Source organism: Aplidium turbinatum, chromosome 1 (genome assembly GCF_918807975.1).
Source record: "Aplidium turbinatum chromosome 1, kaAplTurb1.1, whole genome shotgun sequence".
Classification (NCBI taxonomy): Eukaryota; Metazoa; Chordata; class Ascidiacea; order Aplousobranchia; family Polyclinidae; genus Aplidium; species Aplidium turbinatum.
Genome location: NC_137472.1, coordinates 10434817 through 10453649, shown reverse-complemented (window position 1 = coordinate 10453649; position 18833 = coordinate 10434817). Strand labels below are relative to the sequence as shown.

At 35.4% G+C, this 18833-nt stretch overlaps 1 protein-coding gene across 1 annotated transcript in view; it reads left to right on the top strand.

Moving 5' to 3' along the window:
• LOC145775078 (uncharacterized) overlaps nucleotides 1-18833 on the top strand; it is a 111070-nt gene that overhangs the window by 57427 nt on the left and 34810 nt on the right. The window contains exons 26-28 of the mRNA XM_082586313.1: nucleotides 1806-1970; nucleotides 2660-3037; nucleotides 4167-4280. Coding sequence (XP_082442439.1) covers nucleotides 1806-1970; nucleotides 2660-3037; nucleotides 4167-4280 — 657 coding nt within the window. The remainder of the gene's footprint in view (nucleotides 1-1805; nucleotides 1971-2659; nucleotides 3038-4166; nucleotides 4281-18833) is intronic.

The window sequence follows — 18833 nt, the reverse complement described above, 5'->3', positions numbered from 1 at the left end:
ACAATGTTAATTGACTGTGTAAATATCTTGACAATCAAATTAATTTTTGCAAGGTAAAAGCTTATACAAGCTTTTTTGAAGAACGTATAATCGGTCCTGCCCCTGAAGGTAAGGACCTATTATAAACAAGCACAAAACATGTTTCTTTACTTTAATTGCAAAAACAAGCACATAAAAATGTGAAATAATAATACTTAGTGTCAATAAACATTTAATTTTCCAAAGTTAGATGAATTAGCGTTACATCAATAGCTCTTTATTGACAGACATAAAACGAAAAACATTGTTGTCAGTGCTAAAATCTTGCTATTTCAAGCAATTGCAATATGTCTGTCAATAAAGAGTCTACATGAAGCAATACTTCGAAAATGTGCCTTTGGTATTTGTCACCTCCACTCCAGTTATAATCAACAACGGTAATGGCTTTTTTAGTAACCTGCTCTGATGATGTCGCCAAACATCCAAGCTTTTCTTTCACACCTTTGACATTAATCCTTGAAGGACCTATTAAGCAGTAACGTCCAGGACCTATTATACAATGAGTTAATTCTTCAAGTGCCTTAACCCTATCTGTAGGCTATAATCAAAATACTTTCTTGTGTATATTCGTTTATGGCTGATTTAACCGCACTTAATACTGGAAAAAGACTACTCTTGACAAGCGTTGAAAAAATTATTTTGCTTCCTAATGCTCGGAATGCCACAAGGTCTTGTCTTTCAAATGATTGGCAGCTTTTGTTTTCATATTATATACTTTAAGGTCATGGTGAGATTTTATATCGCTAGGCTTAGATTTAGGTAGCTTTTCAGTTCTGTTCAAAGCACTATCTTTTTAGGTATGAATGTCTTTTACTTTGCTTTCCAGAAAGGTTTTTGCATGGATAATTAATCTCATTCACGTGGAAGAGACATTCGAGCGTATGAACTTTGTGATCAATTTCGCACACAAAAGATTCTACTCGCTTCTCAACACCTTTTTTCAATATTACCTGTGGTTGTATCAGCCATAACCGAATGTACAAGAGGAAATAGGTTTTTATTAATGTCTTCGATTATATAACCGGTACTGGAAGTTTTATTTGGAAATGACTTGACATGCACGCCGCACGGCTTTACCATTTTTGGTTTGGTATCTTCTTTGAAATACTGACCTCAGTCAATGCGTCAGAAATAGGTAACAAAGAATGGAAAATTAAAAAAACCATATCACAGTATGATCAAAAATGAAAAAAACTAATTGGAAAAGGCGATTACTAAGTTACACTGTGCAGTTTTGCAACTGTTAAAGAAGTTGTTATTTGAAATGGTTTTCACAGTAGATTTCTTTGACTAATTAATTTTTGTGTTTTACTGTACGGTACCTTGCTTATGCTTTTTCAGATACTAAAGAAGCCATCTTTACGATGGCGAAAGCTTTATCAAATAATTATAGAAGTTTCAGAACCTGACTGATTTATTTACTAATAACATTTCAACTGTTTCTTATTTTTTGTGAGTTTCTTTTCGTAGATTTTTTTAATTTGTTTGTAGCTGACTGGCAAAAAGTGTTGGCATTTTTTAACATTAAACTAGATAATGAAACTCATTTCTCAAAGATTTAGATGATAATTAAAACATTTTAACGTGAGTAGACTATTTTGTAGACTTTCGATTAGCATTAAGAGCCGAATAAGCTAACTTTGTTGACCTGTGGCTTGTATGAGAACCACCTCTGTTGGCTGATAGAACTCGTAGTATTGACTTACAAAATAAAGCAGTGAAATTATTTTGTCACACTCATTGCGGCCATTTTGTTTCTTCAACAGAAACCTTGGGAAATTGGGGCAGATGGGGAAGTTGTTCGGTAACTTGCGGAATTGGTCAGCAAACCAGGAGTAGATCTTGCGGCGCGCGAGGAAGTTCTTGTAGTGAAGAAACAGTGCAAACACGATCATGTAGAAATGACGCCAAGTGCAATCATGAACAAATAGGTTCAAAATATTTTATTAATAGAAGCATATTTTACGCTGGCTGATAAAATAAATGGAAGCATTGGTAAGGCTTTAGGAGTCAAACTTTCAAAAGACATACATGAAACAAGTTGTCAAACCATCTGGAAAGACAGTTTGTAGAAACTATGCCTTGTTCTGATGTGTATGGGAGGTTTTTAAACAACTCTTAGAGTAATTCCTGTCTTACTAACTAACACACAGAGCAACTAAGCTCTGGAGTGAAATAGAGCAATCAATAAGAAACAGGCCAATTGAAGTATTCAAAAAGCTTTACAAAAATATTTTGATAAATTCTGGATAAAACTAATTTACCTGTTTAAACAACCCTAAAATAAATCCATTGCAGTGTATTCTATTGTTTCGTTCATATTAAATCATTTGTATCTGCTAAGCAATCTAGCTTCACATCACTGTTTGTATCTCTTAGGCTATACGTTGTTTTAATGTTAATCTATACAATTTATTTATTATTTCACTGTTTATTTTACGTTTAAAACTTTGTGTGTTTTTATACAAGAAAAGCTTTGACTGGAAAGCGCAAAGTTTGTTGGTGCTTCTTGGCTTATTGCATTTTTTCTCATTCTGTGATTCACCTACAATATTGAAAGGCGAATAAACTATCTCTCTCTCCTATTTAAGATTTAACCAACATTTTTTTGTTTCCTTAGAAATCAGACGCAACATTTATACGTTTGTCCAAACTCCAGCAAATTATGATGACGCAAAAGCATATTGCCAGTCGTTGGGGGGGAACCTCGCTGTTATCAAGACGTCATCAGTGCAGCGGGAGTTGTTTGCCAAAATATCCAGTTTCAGTACTATAGGAAACCGGCCTTTCTACATGATCGGCATGGATCGGCTCAACCAGCGCGACTGGCGATGGGTCGATGGGTCTAGAGTGCCATTGCCCAACCAAGGTGCTTATCAAAACTGGGGCAACGGCCAACCACGGAGTTTTGGTGAACCGTGTGGAGCGATCCTGACTTTCGACGGGATGTGGCACAACGTAGGCTGCAGTTCGGCCCTGTTCTATATTTGCCAACATGGTAAGAAAATATTTTGTTTAAAAAGAAGAAATTAATTTCAAGATTTTCTATTTTTAGAAACATAGTATAACTTTAAAATCGGCCTGAATCTTATGTCCAGACAAAAAAACACGGCTATATTTGTCATTATTCATTTACTGCTAAGTGCCGCTTTCACTCAAGTACAGTAGGCTATTACTAAATTTGAGTACGAAATGATATATGTCACATTTTAAAACACAGAATAGTTTGATATGGGCAAAGTTTGAAGCAAGAACCCACAATTGAAGATATCTATGTGACATTGTGCAGAATTTACCAAGACATTTGGTTCCAGCTTGGGATTTTGATGGGTGGAAAAGTGATAAATAAATTAAAGTTTGTTGAGCATTACAAATTAGCTTCCGCGAAAAAGAGAAGTAATTGCCATCGGGTATTGCCGACAGGTTTAAAGCAAAGAAGGTTGCACTTTAATGTGCATGTGATTCAGGCTGAAGCGTAGAACAAGATAACTGATGAAGATTATCGATACTAGAGATAGGTAGAAGACAAGGCAATGAAAGCAGTCGGAAAGCATGTGGACTGCATAGAGAAAAAGGTGTGAACATTACAAAGCAGTAAAAAATGCCGAATCCAATCCATTTCATCAATCCCGAATCCATCAAGTACCAACCACCAGTCTTTGTGTGTTGAATGATGTTGAATTCATTGGGACCTCAACAATTTACTTTTTTGTTATTAGGTGAGCAAATCATTAGCAATAACATGTTCTGTATAGCAACTAACCACATCTAAGTTTGGTTGCCGCATGAAACGCAAAAACAAACAAGTAGCAAAAATTCAATACTATCTGAACATTGGTAGAAGCCGCAGAAACTCCAATAGACTAGAACAGAAACCTATAAAAAGAAAGTGCGAAAGCTTGTATAAGTTTTCATCGCAAAACTAAATCTAACGACCAATTTATTAACCCTTAGTTTGAAAGAGGACACATTTAGCAAAGATTTTTTTTACATCGACACTTTTCTTTGGGTTCGTGCTCTATAATAATGTAATGTTATAAATAAACTACATGGCCAAAAACGGCGTAGTTGCGTTTTTGTTTGGCGATAAATTTCCCTGAAAAGCATTTTTTATTAAATTTTAACAGCACTCCATCCCTGCATGGACAACCCTTGTTTGAACAATGGAACTTGTTTCCCTAGAGGACGCTCGCGTATCTGTGCATGCCCCCGGTATATCAGTGGAGACAGCTGCGAAATCAGTAAGTCAAACTCATTTATAGTGTAGTTTTATTTCCATGATATGCATCCGTGGTTTTTCTCAGTTCATTCTGATTTCTAAACAATGCTTTTAGCACAAGATTAATTTAAATTAAGACAGAAATTGGTTTGACTTTGACTGTTGCACCTCTGGGCCCACCTACTTGTAAAATGGTTTCTCCATCCCTGCATTTATCTATACTTAATCGTCGTCGTGTGAGCAGACTTAATGTCCTCATTGCATTGCAGCTGTGTCCGGATGTCTCTTCGATGAAAGTCGTCTTAACTCCGAGGTTCGAGCTGTTGGCGTGACCGGATCGCACCAAACTCCCAGCTCATCCTTTCAAGTCGAATGTAAAGATTCCAGAAGGGTTTTAAACTCTGCTTACACCAACGTCACGTGTCAAGGAGGAGGAAGCTGGTTACCAGACTACTCGTTATTGCGATGCATATAGATCTGTGTGTGCACACATTGGACAAAAATGTCAAGCAAATCATGTGTGTGCTTTTCCTTTAGAGACTGACGATTTGTTTTTCAAACCTTCCAAAAAAAAAACTTTTTTTAACCTCGAATGTTTCAAATTTTCATGTTATTATATTTAAAGCTTTGGTGGAGAGTTTGCATTTTAGAACCATAGACAAGCAAAGAAAGTAACCTTAGCAGGTTTAACATCATGTATTACACACAAAACAAAATATATAACAATATGACTCAAACTTTTCGACACGTAGGCCTACGTGTTGAAAACTTTTTTAAGTGCGTTTTTATTTTCATTTTGATTTTTTTTATAACAAGTAGCAATGGTTGCTATAAAGAATATAGATTGTTCTGCATGCATGCATTGCATTTTATTATTATGTATTGCTATAGACTGTTATGCAACAATTAATTCTATAGGTTGTCATGTATGATTTATCAACTTATTGTGACATCAGTAAACGCTTTGTAGATATTAAATTGTTAGAATGATACTTTGCAATGGCAGTAACTATTTTGGCAATCATGAACTTATGTGGCGATGTGTCACAATTTTTAAACACTTTAAGATCTCAAAATTAGAAACTTCAGAAACACATTGTTTTTGCATGTATTGCCTTGATCTATAAATAATAAGATGCAGAGGAAATATTGAAAATACTATAGCGGCTAAAGGTGGTATCGGGGTTTTCTAGGTTGAAACATACAGCAAGTGCCTCAAAATTGTTTCATAGGCAAAGCTGTTTCGCACATAATTCTTATATAAACGGAAGCATCGACTTCTTTAAATGAATGTTAATAATAAACATGTTTCTGCTATAACAGGACGTATAAATATAAAGTTAAAATAAGAGATGCTCTTTATTCAAAGCAACATATCAGATAAAATTTTTAAAAAAAATACTTACTGTGATATCTGTGTGATGTTGTAGCAATACAAGTTATGCAAATTCAGCAGCTGTTCGATATATCAATTTAAAAGAAAAAGAAACCGCACGCGAATTCAGAAGAATCTGTGATCAGTGTGCTTTCACAGAAATGAATATTCTGTCAGAAGATTTTTAAGTCCGGTAAAGCGCTATCAGGCCTGCAAGGTTGAAGATAGTGCCGCCAAGCTTGTCAGAGTCTGGTAGGGTTAAGGTGATTCTACACGAGCATGTATTCTTGCTCAAGTTGGTTTTTAAGCTCATTTTGTCTACATGGAAATCATGAGAAAGATTTTACAAGCTTGAGCCGCGGTCACGTGATTTGCTTGACCAGTAGCTTGTCCAGATCCCAGAGATGATCGGAGTCTGGATTTTCAGGCTCCGCTCCGTCTCTGAGCTAAACTCACTCCACAATCTGCTTCGCGTCTTGTTGATTGCGGTAAACGTATCTTTGCATACAGTGCTTATCCATATGCAGGAAAATCTATAATGTCATATGCAGTTGTAAACGCTATTAATTGTAACATAACTTAGATGTACAATGGAATTAGTGATGTCGCGAGCTGGAAAAATCTTATGAAAATCACAGAACCAAAATATTTTACAAGGTAATAGAAATGTGTATTGTGCGTATAGAAATTAAATTTTTACTCAAAAAATTTATTGAAATAAAGTGTTTGAGAAGAAAAAAACGTCAGAAAGTCGGCTTATATTCTACAATTTTCCGAAAATAGCTTCAAAGTTGAAATTTTTGAATTATAGCTAAACTAAACAAAAAATTACTTGTGCTCATTAATATAAAGCATTTTTGAACGTTTCTACATTTCAAAGTAATTGCAATGTCTAACCACCTGAGACGAAATGCTTATTGTGAAGGGCAGGAAGGTAGAAAAATGACCAGTGTAGGTTTAGAAAATTCACAAAGAATAAAAACTAAAAGTCAAGAAATTTCACATTTCTAGCATATTTCCTTCTGAGAAATATTTCACTACTAGAATGGGGCGTCCTCATAAAACCCCGTGTCGCTACAGATAGGGTTAATGGCAAGCCAAAATAAAGGGAGCAGCTGACTCGAAGACTATATGTCACTTCGCTGCTTCCTGTCGTCTGTTATTGTATCGCATCTGTGATCGCACTGTACTGTATGTTATCGCAATGGGCGCAAACAAAAACACTATTACTATTAAGCACATGCTGGAAAAAAACAGTCGTATTAGGCTATAATGCAAATAATTTTATTTTCACTTTTATCTTCATTTTATAATGTCGTAGCTTGTTAACTGTAAGAAACCAAAGCAAGTCATACCCGATCGTGTTCATCGTCATACGAGGCTACCCGTGCGCATTTCAACTGATATGACGCAAATTATGTGCGCTACGGGTTTCCTTACAAATCAACCAAACAGCTCATTTTAAAAATCAGTTGTCTCTTAATCATCTACGTCACAATTAAAACTGTAGCAGGACAGCTCGAGATTATCAACTTTAAAAAGCATAAATTTAAAAAAAAATATATTTCAAGGCTCGAAATGAACATGTTCATGAAATACCTCGCTTTAGCTTTGAATCTTACGCTTAGTCTATCAGTTGATATCAGCTATGGAGAGCTGGTGACTGTTTGCAGAACCTACAATCCTGATAATGAGTCTGGGCCACCGAAATGCGAGGGTGAAACAGTGACAATAGTTAAGTCAAGCAGTGAACATGGTGGTGCTAAGCCTATCGATGAATGCAAGAAAGAACAGATACAACAAATCACTAAGCAAGTTGTTGATGGTGAGTTTAAGATTTTATTGTTTTGAAGTGTTATTTTTATCACACAGAGTAATTAAGATTTTTTAATTTTAAAAGTATTTTTTTCCTAAACTAAATATTTCTATCTAATTGTAGCCCACGTAGGCGACCTATGTAACTGTTACATATAAACACAACCTTTCCTTGGATGACCAATAGACTTTGATGGAGAAAACCGTTTTCTCATTCCGAAAAAAAAATATTCTCACAAATTATCTCGTGGAAAATAAAAAGTTATTGAGACATCGTTTGAAGGTTATCTTTAATTTTTAACCAGCTATTTATTCTCCTGTTCTTAACTTAACAACAAGGTCACAAAAAAAGATCAACTTGAAAACCGTTTTAGAATTCATGAACAATATCACCACCAGACTCAATCATCTGTCAGAGCAGGTAGAGCAAGTGACAAATGGACTTTTTGAGACAACTACAACCGGTGCCCCGTCAACTGCACGTGAGTAGGCCCCTACTGTGCCAACAACTAGAGGCGTTAAGAGTTAGTTGCCACTCCAAGGGTTGAGGAGCTACGCCTCGACCCTTGAAGTGAATAATTAGGGCCTGTTACAAATGAAATCTACCGGCCCCAAATCAAGACACATCTAAGTAAAACGAACTGTTTTCAATGAATACAAGGTGGTTTCTTCAAGTTTCCAGGCCCTTGGAAAGGTTACGAGCCCCCAAAAATCATTCCGAGCCCGGATCCAAAAGTACCCCCTGGACCTCACTGTCGACGCTACTGCCAACAATGCGCAGATTAGGGTGTCCTAATTTTGGGCGACCTTTCAGGAAGAATAAGCTTTGCTCATATCCTGAATGGATTTTTACGCTCAATTTAAAAATGAAGTTATGTTTTTATCATGACATCATCTTGAGGTGCCAGCTTGCGGATTTACGTAATTTGACCGTACCTCGACAACGATAAAAAATACAAAGCAAAAATTTGTAGTAAAATAACAGGAAGAGGTGGTTTTTTGTCTTTCGTATAATTTTCAATACATTGTTAAGCGCTAACTGCAACAGAAAACGAGTTATTTAGAAAAAATGGCCTTTTGTTCATTTCCGTCTAAAATACTAAACAATAGCATTCAACCGACTAATCTGACTTACAACTATATTTGGCAATCACTGTGCGACTCATAATGTGGCAAAATCTCTAACATTTATGACGTAATAATACCATATCTGTGTTTGTCATGAAGCCCAATTTCCATCTTTGTAAGCTGTATGATTGAAGAGCCGCCGGAAGTGTTGGGAAACCAAGGAAAGATACAGTAGGGTAGAACAAGAGACTACGTTGGAGATTGAAGGGATAAAAGAAGCGACAGATGACAAGGATAAATGTTCCCACAAGGCAGAGAGTGGTTATCCTGTGCAACTTCGGAGCAAAGATCATGTGACCACTTAAACTAAATGCACTCAAGCGGATCAAGGTTTCACTTCTTTGCGACAGCAAGCCGACCAACTGACTCACAAACATTTCGAAAGAGCTAGAACGTCAAAATCATCTGTGCATCGTAGGCTAATAGCAAAAGATTTCGTCCTGAACATATAGAAAAAGCTAATCTTGAATTAAGTTTTGTTGAACCTTGGAAACTGTGCTATGTAGGAAAAATTATAGATGGTATTGAAAGTTAAAAGATATGTGTTCATAGGTCAGTATTTCAAAGAATATGTCAAAACAAAAATGATAAAGCCGTGCATGTCAAGTCATTTCCAATGAAAACTTCTAGTGCCGGTTCTATAATCGAAGATCTTAACCAAGAATTATTTTCTCGTGTACACTCGGTTATGGCTGATACGGGCACAATACTGGAAAAACGACTGGTGTTAACAAGCGATTAGTACTGTAGAATTTCTTGTGTGAAAATTCATCACAAAGTTCACACGTTCGAGTGTCTCTTCCACGTGAATGAGATTAATTTAGTCATGCAAAAACCTTTCTGGAAAGCAAAGTAAAAGGCCTTAATACTTAGAAAGATGTTGCATTGAACAAAATTCAAAAGCCACCAAAACCTAAGCCTAACGATATAAAAACTCGCCATGACCTTAAAGTTTATATGACCACAAAAGCTACCAATCATTTGAAGGACAAAACCTTGTGGTATTCTGAGCACAATAAAGCAAAAGATTTTTTTTCACCGCTTGACAACACCAGTCTTTTTTCCAGTATTAAGTGCTGTCGAATCAGCCATAACCACTAACCAGTAATAACCTGTAACAGTGGAATAGTTCTTCCGCAATAACAAAGCTTTCTTCAAAAATGACTTGACATGCACAGCTTCATCATTTTATTTTCGGTATTTTCGTTGGAATACTGACGTATGAACACACATCTTTTAACTTTCAATACCATCTATAATATTTCCTACATAGCACAGTTTCCAAGCAACAACAGAACTTAATTCAAGATTAGCTTCTTTTGAATGTTCAAGACAAAATCTTTTCCTTTTACGTTGCACAGATGATTTTGATGATCCAGCTCTTTGAAAAATTTCGTAAGTCAGTTGTCGGCTTGCTGTCGCAAAGAAGTGAAACCTCGATCCGCTTGAGTGCATTTAGTTTAAGTGGTCACATGATCTTTGCTCCGAAGTTGCACAGGATAACCACTCTCTGCCTTGTACGAACATTTTTCCTTGTCATCTGTCGCTTCTTTTACCTCTTCATTCTCCAACGTAGTATATTGTTCTACCCTATTGTATCTTTCCTTGGTTGCCCAACACTTCCGGCTGCTCTTCAATCATACAGCTTACCATGGCCCAATGCAGATAAGGCCAGATTTGTCACAGTTTGAAGGATTTTATTAACAGGCTGACTCTAATTGTCTTAAACATTGCAGTTTCTACAACAAAAGTTCTTTCAGAAAGTATTGTAAGAAGGTAACAAACATTTCCTTTATTAGTAATAAGTATTTAAAGCTTTGCACGATATCGTGAGCTTTCTTTGAGTTGATTGATAGTTATTAATCTTCATAAATGCCAACTGCAATACGAAATGAAACCTTTATCAGAAGTAGTTTTCTCTAAACCATCAACATTAACGTAAACGGAGAAAATAAACATTTTCTACAATTCAGTAGATTGTTTCTGATCTTTACTCAATGCACATTATAAAAAAATACGTCTTGGCAGGGCCATTGAGTGCATAATTGGGCCTGGTACCAAACCAAACTCCGGGTCCCCTCAAAGTTTCAATTGGCAATGCACAAATAAATATACACACGACCTGGATTTCTCTTTCACAAGTTTACTTTTTCTGCATAATTAGTGCAAACTATTATTTATCACATAGGTCCTCACAACAAGTACGGTGTGTGGAAGAAATAACATACATAAAATAATAACCGTTTTAAATACGTTTGCCTGCAGAAATGACAAACTTTAGAAAAGATCCTGAATACTTGGTGCAAAATAACATACGTCTTTCTTTAGCATACACACAACACGACTACAAAAATAATTGCCAATGCAGCAGCCAAAAGAAAGACCATGAAATTGTAAGGATAAATGTTTATCAGGGGTGTAGTCAGGGGGGCGAGCAAAGGGAGCAATTGCCTCCCCTCGAAATATTTTAAAGTAACATTTCACACTCTATTACAGGATCCTTTGACAAAGTTTTATTATCGATTTTGGCTGAAACAATGGCAATTTTAAAATATATTTTAAAAAAAATTCTGGGGGAGGACCCGAGTGAGTGCTCCACCTTCGATGAAACTCGTTGCCACTCCAGGCTCACTCACATATAAAAAAATACTTATTTGCCACCCCTGAAATTTTGTGCTGGCTGCACCCCTGATATTATATTTCATAGCCTACGTAAAATTTCAAGATTAATACTAGATCTTGCTTCACACCATCACATACACCACAGGGATGAGAATTATGGTATCCCTACTTTACAATCATACATTATTTTGCATAAAAATACAAGAATTGTACAAATACCATCGGATCATTGAACAAGCTTTGAAAACTTTACTTGGTCAAATTCATTTGAACAGTCTAAACATATAGTACAGTAAATAAGTGTAGGCAATGGGTTTAGCAAAATGCAAGATAGTTAACCTATTGATTTAAAAAAATACACTTACAGAAGTTGAAGCCAAACTGATTGTCAGTCATACATAAAAAGACTCTAGTTATGAAAAACAAAATCCTTGAAAATTGTTGAATGTCATGTTGGCAAATGTGTATGGGCTATCACAATAACTACTGTTGTCTTTGTTGTTTTTCACAGCATGTACAATTTCAGAATACATGCAATAATTAGGTGCATGTCCAAGATACATTAAAGAAAAAGGTAACATACAAAATCATAAGATGGATTAATACTAATAGTTTATAGATTATCAGTTGTGGTACCCAGCTGATTAATTAATACCAATTTTTTAACACATTATTTTGAACATATCTACAACGCAAAGGTACAAAAACCAACAAAGGTATATATCACGTTCCTATCTTGTAGAAGGGTTTGGATACAATGCATCATTGTTCATCACGAAGAGCACTTCTTAGTCTTACAGCGTTTTTATAACAAAAGTAGGACACTCCTAATACAGTAAGCTACATACTCACCATGGCACTGAGGTTTAACACCAAGGTCTACTGAAATCTGTACATGCCAACAATACCAGCTCCACCAGGGGTGAACAGGTGGTAGACAAAAACTTTCTAATTACTTTTATGTTCATACTTGTCACTTAAATACTTTTGTAGTAAGTATTAATTCTTTCAATTTTGTCTTGTTTTGAAGTTGTTCTTGAACTCCTTGTGTTTTTGCTTCTTGTTTTTATATGTGGCAAAGCTTCTTTATTAATGAAGTAAAACCTGGTCAAATGCTGAGTCATTTTTAAACCACTGATATTTTAGTAAGAAATTGGAATGCCTTTCTACCACCAGAAAGTGGTCCATCACCATGAATATGCTTAAAAGCAACTTCATTCCTTTGTTCAACAGTACACAACTGAACTTTCCCTTCTATTTTTCTGTTCTTTTTTTGATGAATGAACTTTCCACGAAAGGACACAATCATTTAAATACAAAATTATAACTTTCAAAAATGTTTGTAATGGGCCTGATTAATTGTAACAGCAAAAATTCTGCATCTAAATGGTGATTGCTATGAACTACGAATAAAACTAGATAAAAGTTTTCGCTAAGCACCTTGGTATAACGAGGATTTTTAAAAGTACCCCACTTTTGAGACGATGTTTCAGCCTAACACTTACCAGCAAAAAATAAACTTGTTGCTTCAGGATGTTCACAAACGAGTTTAATTAAAAAAGCAATGGCATTTAAAAAAGTTTTTTCTAGTAGACTCACTTTTTAACATATCCATCATGTATTTTTGTTTTTAAAAACACAGCTCCTAAATGTCAAAAAGCTGTTTATGGTAAATATAACACAGTGGTACTTTGTTGGCTATTGTTGCCGCAAAAGTGTTTTAGCTTGTAAAAACATGAATGATTTTGTTAGATTTGTTTCAATGTTAATATTATGTTAAGATTAACTTGATTGAGCATTCTTTGAACCATTGTAGATTTAAAAGCATTTCTAACTCCTTCAATCCTATTTATTTCCAGTAGATTTAGTCTAAGTCTAAATTACCATAGTCCAAGTCTAAATTACCATGTTGTACCGGTATATCGCGATTTCGGGTATTGAACCATTTTCAGTGTCACACAACTCCATAACCAGCACATTAAAATTTACAGCAGTTCAGTTTACAAAAAGGCTAAATGAAAATGACTGTGGCTATCATTCCCATACAAGGGTTGCCAGACATGGAAGTCTGCCCAATTTTGAAAAAATACTGTAGCCTACGTTAAATTGCCCACTCCATTTTTTTTTATAAAGTGTAGCACACTGCAAAAACTTAATCCACATATAGTCAAGTTACTACAATTTTTCATGCATATTACAAAATATTTGACTTGCGATAACTTGAAAAGATCCAGTGTCTAAATATACCGTACTTGGAGCAAAACTAAAGCTCTTGATTTTTTATTATTACAATGTAGTGTTAAACACTTGTCATGCAGCCACTTAAAAAATGTTGGCATAAAAAGATCTGGGGGCTTGATTTAATGCTTTCAATTCTGATCACTTTCACAAAAGCATGGCTAATAAAACCTACTGAGAGACTGTCATTTTGAATAAACCATGCCATAATAGCAACCACAAAAATGACTGCAATGATGAATGATGAGTTTTTTCATGATGAAATCAGCACCTGTCAGTTAGGCAATTAGGCATACTTTAAAGCTTGGAAAAACTTAAAAGGTATAGTTTTTGCATAGTCAAAATAAAACAGTCATACTTGTTTGACATATCATTGGGCTATGTTAGCTCAAGCAGTAGACACTAGACAAGGCACTCTAACAGCTGCAAGGTATTACGGTATCTGTTAAACATACCCAAAGATTAATGTGGTGAATGCCTAACTATTCTGGTATAGCCTACTTATGAATGTTGAACTGCCCAGATACTTTTCAGTTTTAACTATCAACTAAGCAGCTTCAAAAAGAAAACAGACCCATCACCAGTGATTTGAGCTGCTGGACTTGGCTGGGTTGTATTGATCAAAAGTCTCACCAAATAGCCAGTTGAGTATGTGGGAGTGGCAAATAAATCATGTTTAGTTAACTCTAGTTAAAATAATAATAACACATGAACTTTTTATCAATCAACTGCTTTTAACTTTTCTTTAGCAATCGCTATCTTTTCGAGTATCCTGCCACATTTTGCCAGCAACTCAGACTGTTAATGTTTCAAAGAAAAATGTGACAAATCAGGCCAGACACTAGAGGGGGCCATGAGCTTACAAAGATGGAAATTGGGCTTCATGACAAACACCGATATGGTATTATTACGTCATAAATGTTAGAGATTTTGCCACATTATGAGTCGCACAGTGATTGCCAAATATAGTTGTAAGTTAGATTAATCGGTTGAATGTTATTTTTTAGACCGAAATGAAAAAAATAATTTTTTTTTTCTAAATAACTCGCTTTCTTTTGCAGTTAGCCCTCAACAATGTAGCCTATAGAAAGTAGATAGAAAACCGACCCTCCCTGTTATTTTTCTACAAGCTTCAGCTCTCTATCTTTTATCGTTTTTGAGATACGGCAAAAATTGCATAAATCCGCTAGGTGGCACCTCAAGATGACATCATAATGAAAAAATAATTTCATTTTTTAAATTCAACGTTGAAAATCCATTCAGAATATTACCCAAGCTTATTTTTCCTGAAAAGTCGCCCAAAAATAGGACACCTTAAGGCAGATGTATTTGTTTTGATGTAGAATAAATTACATTTAATTGATACAATTAGTGGTTAGCGTACACATAAATTATACAGCTGTTGGTTAGGCTTATATTATATGCCATTTTTAAGTTCACCTGTCATGTGGTTTAATGACAACTTCTTTTACTATGGAATAGTTTTGAAATGTATTGTTTTAGACTTGTAGTCTTTTGCCAGGTCGTGATCTTAACAGATCGATCGTGTTTTAGATTGCAGATATTAGTAATGTTTAAATAAAGTTTAAGTTGCATATTTGTAATATCTGATAACTTTTGTAAAATTTAAAAACTTATATTTAACATATTTTACTGTTGGAATAATAAAGCTTTGGTAGAGAGTTTTCTTGGTTGAACCATAATGAAATAAAACAGAGTAACTTTAACGGGTTTAACATGATGTATTACACACACACACGTATAACATAAGTAAAATAAACTCAAACGGTTTCGACACATACGACACGTATGTGTGTCCTCATCAGGAATTACATAAATCTGCAATATAAATAAAATGAAAATTGTAAGGTAAATTTGACTTTGCACTAAAACTGTAACTAACGACACTCTAGACTAGACTGAAAAGCTCAAACTGAACAAGCCATACAGGAATGATTACGAGTAAATTATATGGTGGGAAACAGATCACATGAGGTGTAAACTACAGGCATTTGACAAACAATTAGAACACATACAAAAGCAACGATGAGCCACAGGCGAATAACTGCCGGTCGAGAGACGGATAATTATGATGCACTATATCAAAAAAAATCACAAACCAGCACAAAAAGTATATCAAAAACCAGCACCCGTGGCTCAGTGGTTATCGCCTTCGGCTCTGGTGCTGGTAGCCCTGGGTTCGATTCCAGGTCGGGTTATTCCAAAGACTTTAAAAAGGGTACCGATTGTGTTCTTTCTTGCATAACGCAGTGAGGATAAGTCGGGTAATAATCTGGTGACATATCACCCTCTTCCAATCTGCCTTGAGCCAGCATGGAAGCTGTACGGCTCATAAAATCACATGGAACCCTGTCAAGTAACCCATGCTGATGCGCAATCTGCTGCAAGCTTAGATAGCGAATGATTATTATATCAAAAGAAATACAAGCTTGATCTACAAACATAGATGACATCGAATGGTCAAGTGTTAATCAGCACGAAGTAATGAATATTAACAACTATTAAAGTAGGTTGAGGAATTGGTTTTTAGGGTTTTGATGTTTAGACGAGCCCCCAGTGTAGGCTTTTATACCTATTGAGAGATTCTGAGTCTCTGGCTACAAGTGGATAATATAGGGCTTCTGTCTAATAAACATGGCACATGTTACAGGTTTACTGTAATTAACAACTTTTAACTTACAATTAAACATTCATTAATACTTCCATAGCCATCGGCAACAGGTTTGTAAAATTAGATGACGGATGGATTGGATTAATATCCAGTGGATATCGATACAAATTATCAAGTAGCGATCAAAACTATGAAGCAAGCAGACAGTTTTGCCGAAGAATTCGAGCTGATTTGGCAGTTCATGGCGTACAAAGTGTAGAGAATAGAAGGTGAAACTACTAGTGATGTTTGCAAGGTTTATAGCAATTACAGTGCAAGTAAATCAGTTTACCGATTAGGCCTAAATCTAGAAAAGCGTTATTGCAACTAAATTGCAAAAGCAACCAATTGTTAGCTTTAATATCAGGATTGTTCCAAACAAAATATTTCCAGTTCTGTAAAACCAATCAACTCCACAAAACATCTTGTTCCAAAGTGAAACACGTCCTCTAGGTTTTGTTATAGAAAAATCGACTTCGTTTTATGATTGATGCACATAGAATGATCTGCAGTAGCAATAAATAATTTTTCGATGTGGCATAGGTTGCATTTTCGGGATCAACATCGGTAGCCTATGGCTTCGGGCCTGCAACGACTTTCCACTTGTTGAACCATAGGCATACGAAGCCGAGCAACGTGATCAAGTTTAACATATTCAAGTTTAGTACATTTACATAAACATAAAACTACGCAATAAATTATGTACCGAAAGTTTTCGACATCACAAGATGTCCTCTTCAGGAATAATATACATACAAATTAACTACATTTGAAAAAAATACAATGGTTAACTAAATCTATAAACAGAAAAAGATAAAAACTGCACAGTACTTCTGACTAGCTCAAACTCAACGATATAGGCTCCACGAGAATCAAAGGTAACTGCATCAAAAGGTGTTAAACAGATCACATGATATGGTAGAAAGGCAAGGTGCGAAAAAACTAATTTTAAAATACAGAGAGCAAGAAAGACGAGCCGCAAGCATACAATTGTCTGTTCAAAAGTGGATTGTGACGTTTTATGTACAAGTCTTCCAAGATCTTAGTTTGATACTCAGACCTGCCTCTAGACATGATCTCAAACTGCTTGATAGAAACGTTATTTTGGCATTCTGTACATGAAAAAATGTGATCTTTAATTGCGCTTTTCTGTATAGAATTCAAATTCAGGTGTTCCCCAGCTCTAGTCGATAAATGTCTTGTTGACATACCGATGTATGTCAGGCTTGCATCACGCAAACAACTGAATTTATAAACGACATTAGAACATAGAGCAAAGGGCGTAGGCGACTTCAGCTGAAAATATCTGCCTACTTTGAACGTTCTATATACAGAGTAAATGTCACAATCAAACTTCTTTTTGACAATTTTAGCTATATTTTTTGAAAATCTTACCGAATCTTTTCCCAAGAATGGTATATCAAAAAAGTTGCTAAAATCGTCTTCTTCAAGTTTCGTTTCGTATCCTTCGATCTGCGTCTTCTTCGATCTTTCAGTTTCGTATCCAAAAAAGTTTTTAATATTTTATCAAAAAAGTATGACGGGTATCCATTTAAATGTAGCATATTTTTCAACTTGTTAGTTTCATTGTGGAACAACAAGTCCGTCGAGCAAACCAAACGGGCACGAGATAAAAGACATAAGATATAAGATTAAGATTATAACGGGCACGAGATAAAAGACATAGCCTAAGATTAATCCAGATTTCCACTTATTTGGGCAAAAAGCATTGTACAGTAATTTAAAAGTAGGCCAGTGTTGGTGGGTTTTCTCCAGATTTGTGTGTCAAACGAGTCATGATTTATTTTTACCTCAACGTCTAAAAAGGCAATAGTGTAATCAGATTTTTCAACCGTAAATTTGATGTTTTGATGTTGAGCATTTAAAAGGTTTAAAAACTGCGAACAAGACTGATCGTTGTCAAAAATTGCAAAAATATCGTCAACATAACGTACATACATTTTAGGGTAAAAATCACGGAACACTTCAAACATTTTCGTTTCTAAGTGCGCTAAAAAAAAGTTGGCCAAAGTTGGACCAGTGGAGAACCCATGGTGACGCCATCAATCTGCTTAAACAAGCGATTATTAAACATAAACATACCTTCAGTGGCCAGAGTTAACAATTTTATGAAATCCTTTTTCTCAATGAGTGGTCGATGCGGTTGGTTGTCATTAAAAATGTGATCAGCAATAATATTGATGGTTTCTCGAAGCGGCACGTTAGTAAATAGCGATGTCACATCGAAACTCACCATAACACTATTCGGAGGACATTTAAAATCCTTCAGTTTTTACATAAATTGAGGTAAAAATTGACGATGAGGTAAAAATTTGAAGTTGACGGTAAAACTGATGTTGAGGTAAAAATTAGACGTTGAGGTAAAAATAAATCATGACTCGTTTGACATACATACATCGGTATGTCAACAAGACATTTATCGGCTAGAGCTGGGGAACACCTGAATTTGAATTCTATACAGAAAAGCGCAATTAAAGATCACATTTTTTCATGTACAGAATGCCAAAATAACGTTTCTATCAAGCAGTTTGAGATCATGTCTAGAGGCAGGTCTGAGTATCAAACTAAGATCTTGGAAGCCTTGTACATAAAACGTCACAATCCACTTTTGAACAGACAATTGTATGCTTGCGGCTCGTCTTTCTTGCTCTCTGTATTTTAAAATTAGTTTTTTCGTACCTTGCCTTTCTACCATATCATGTGAT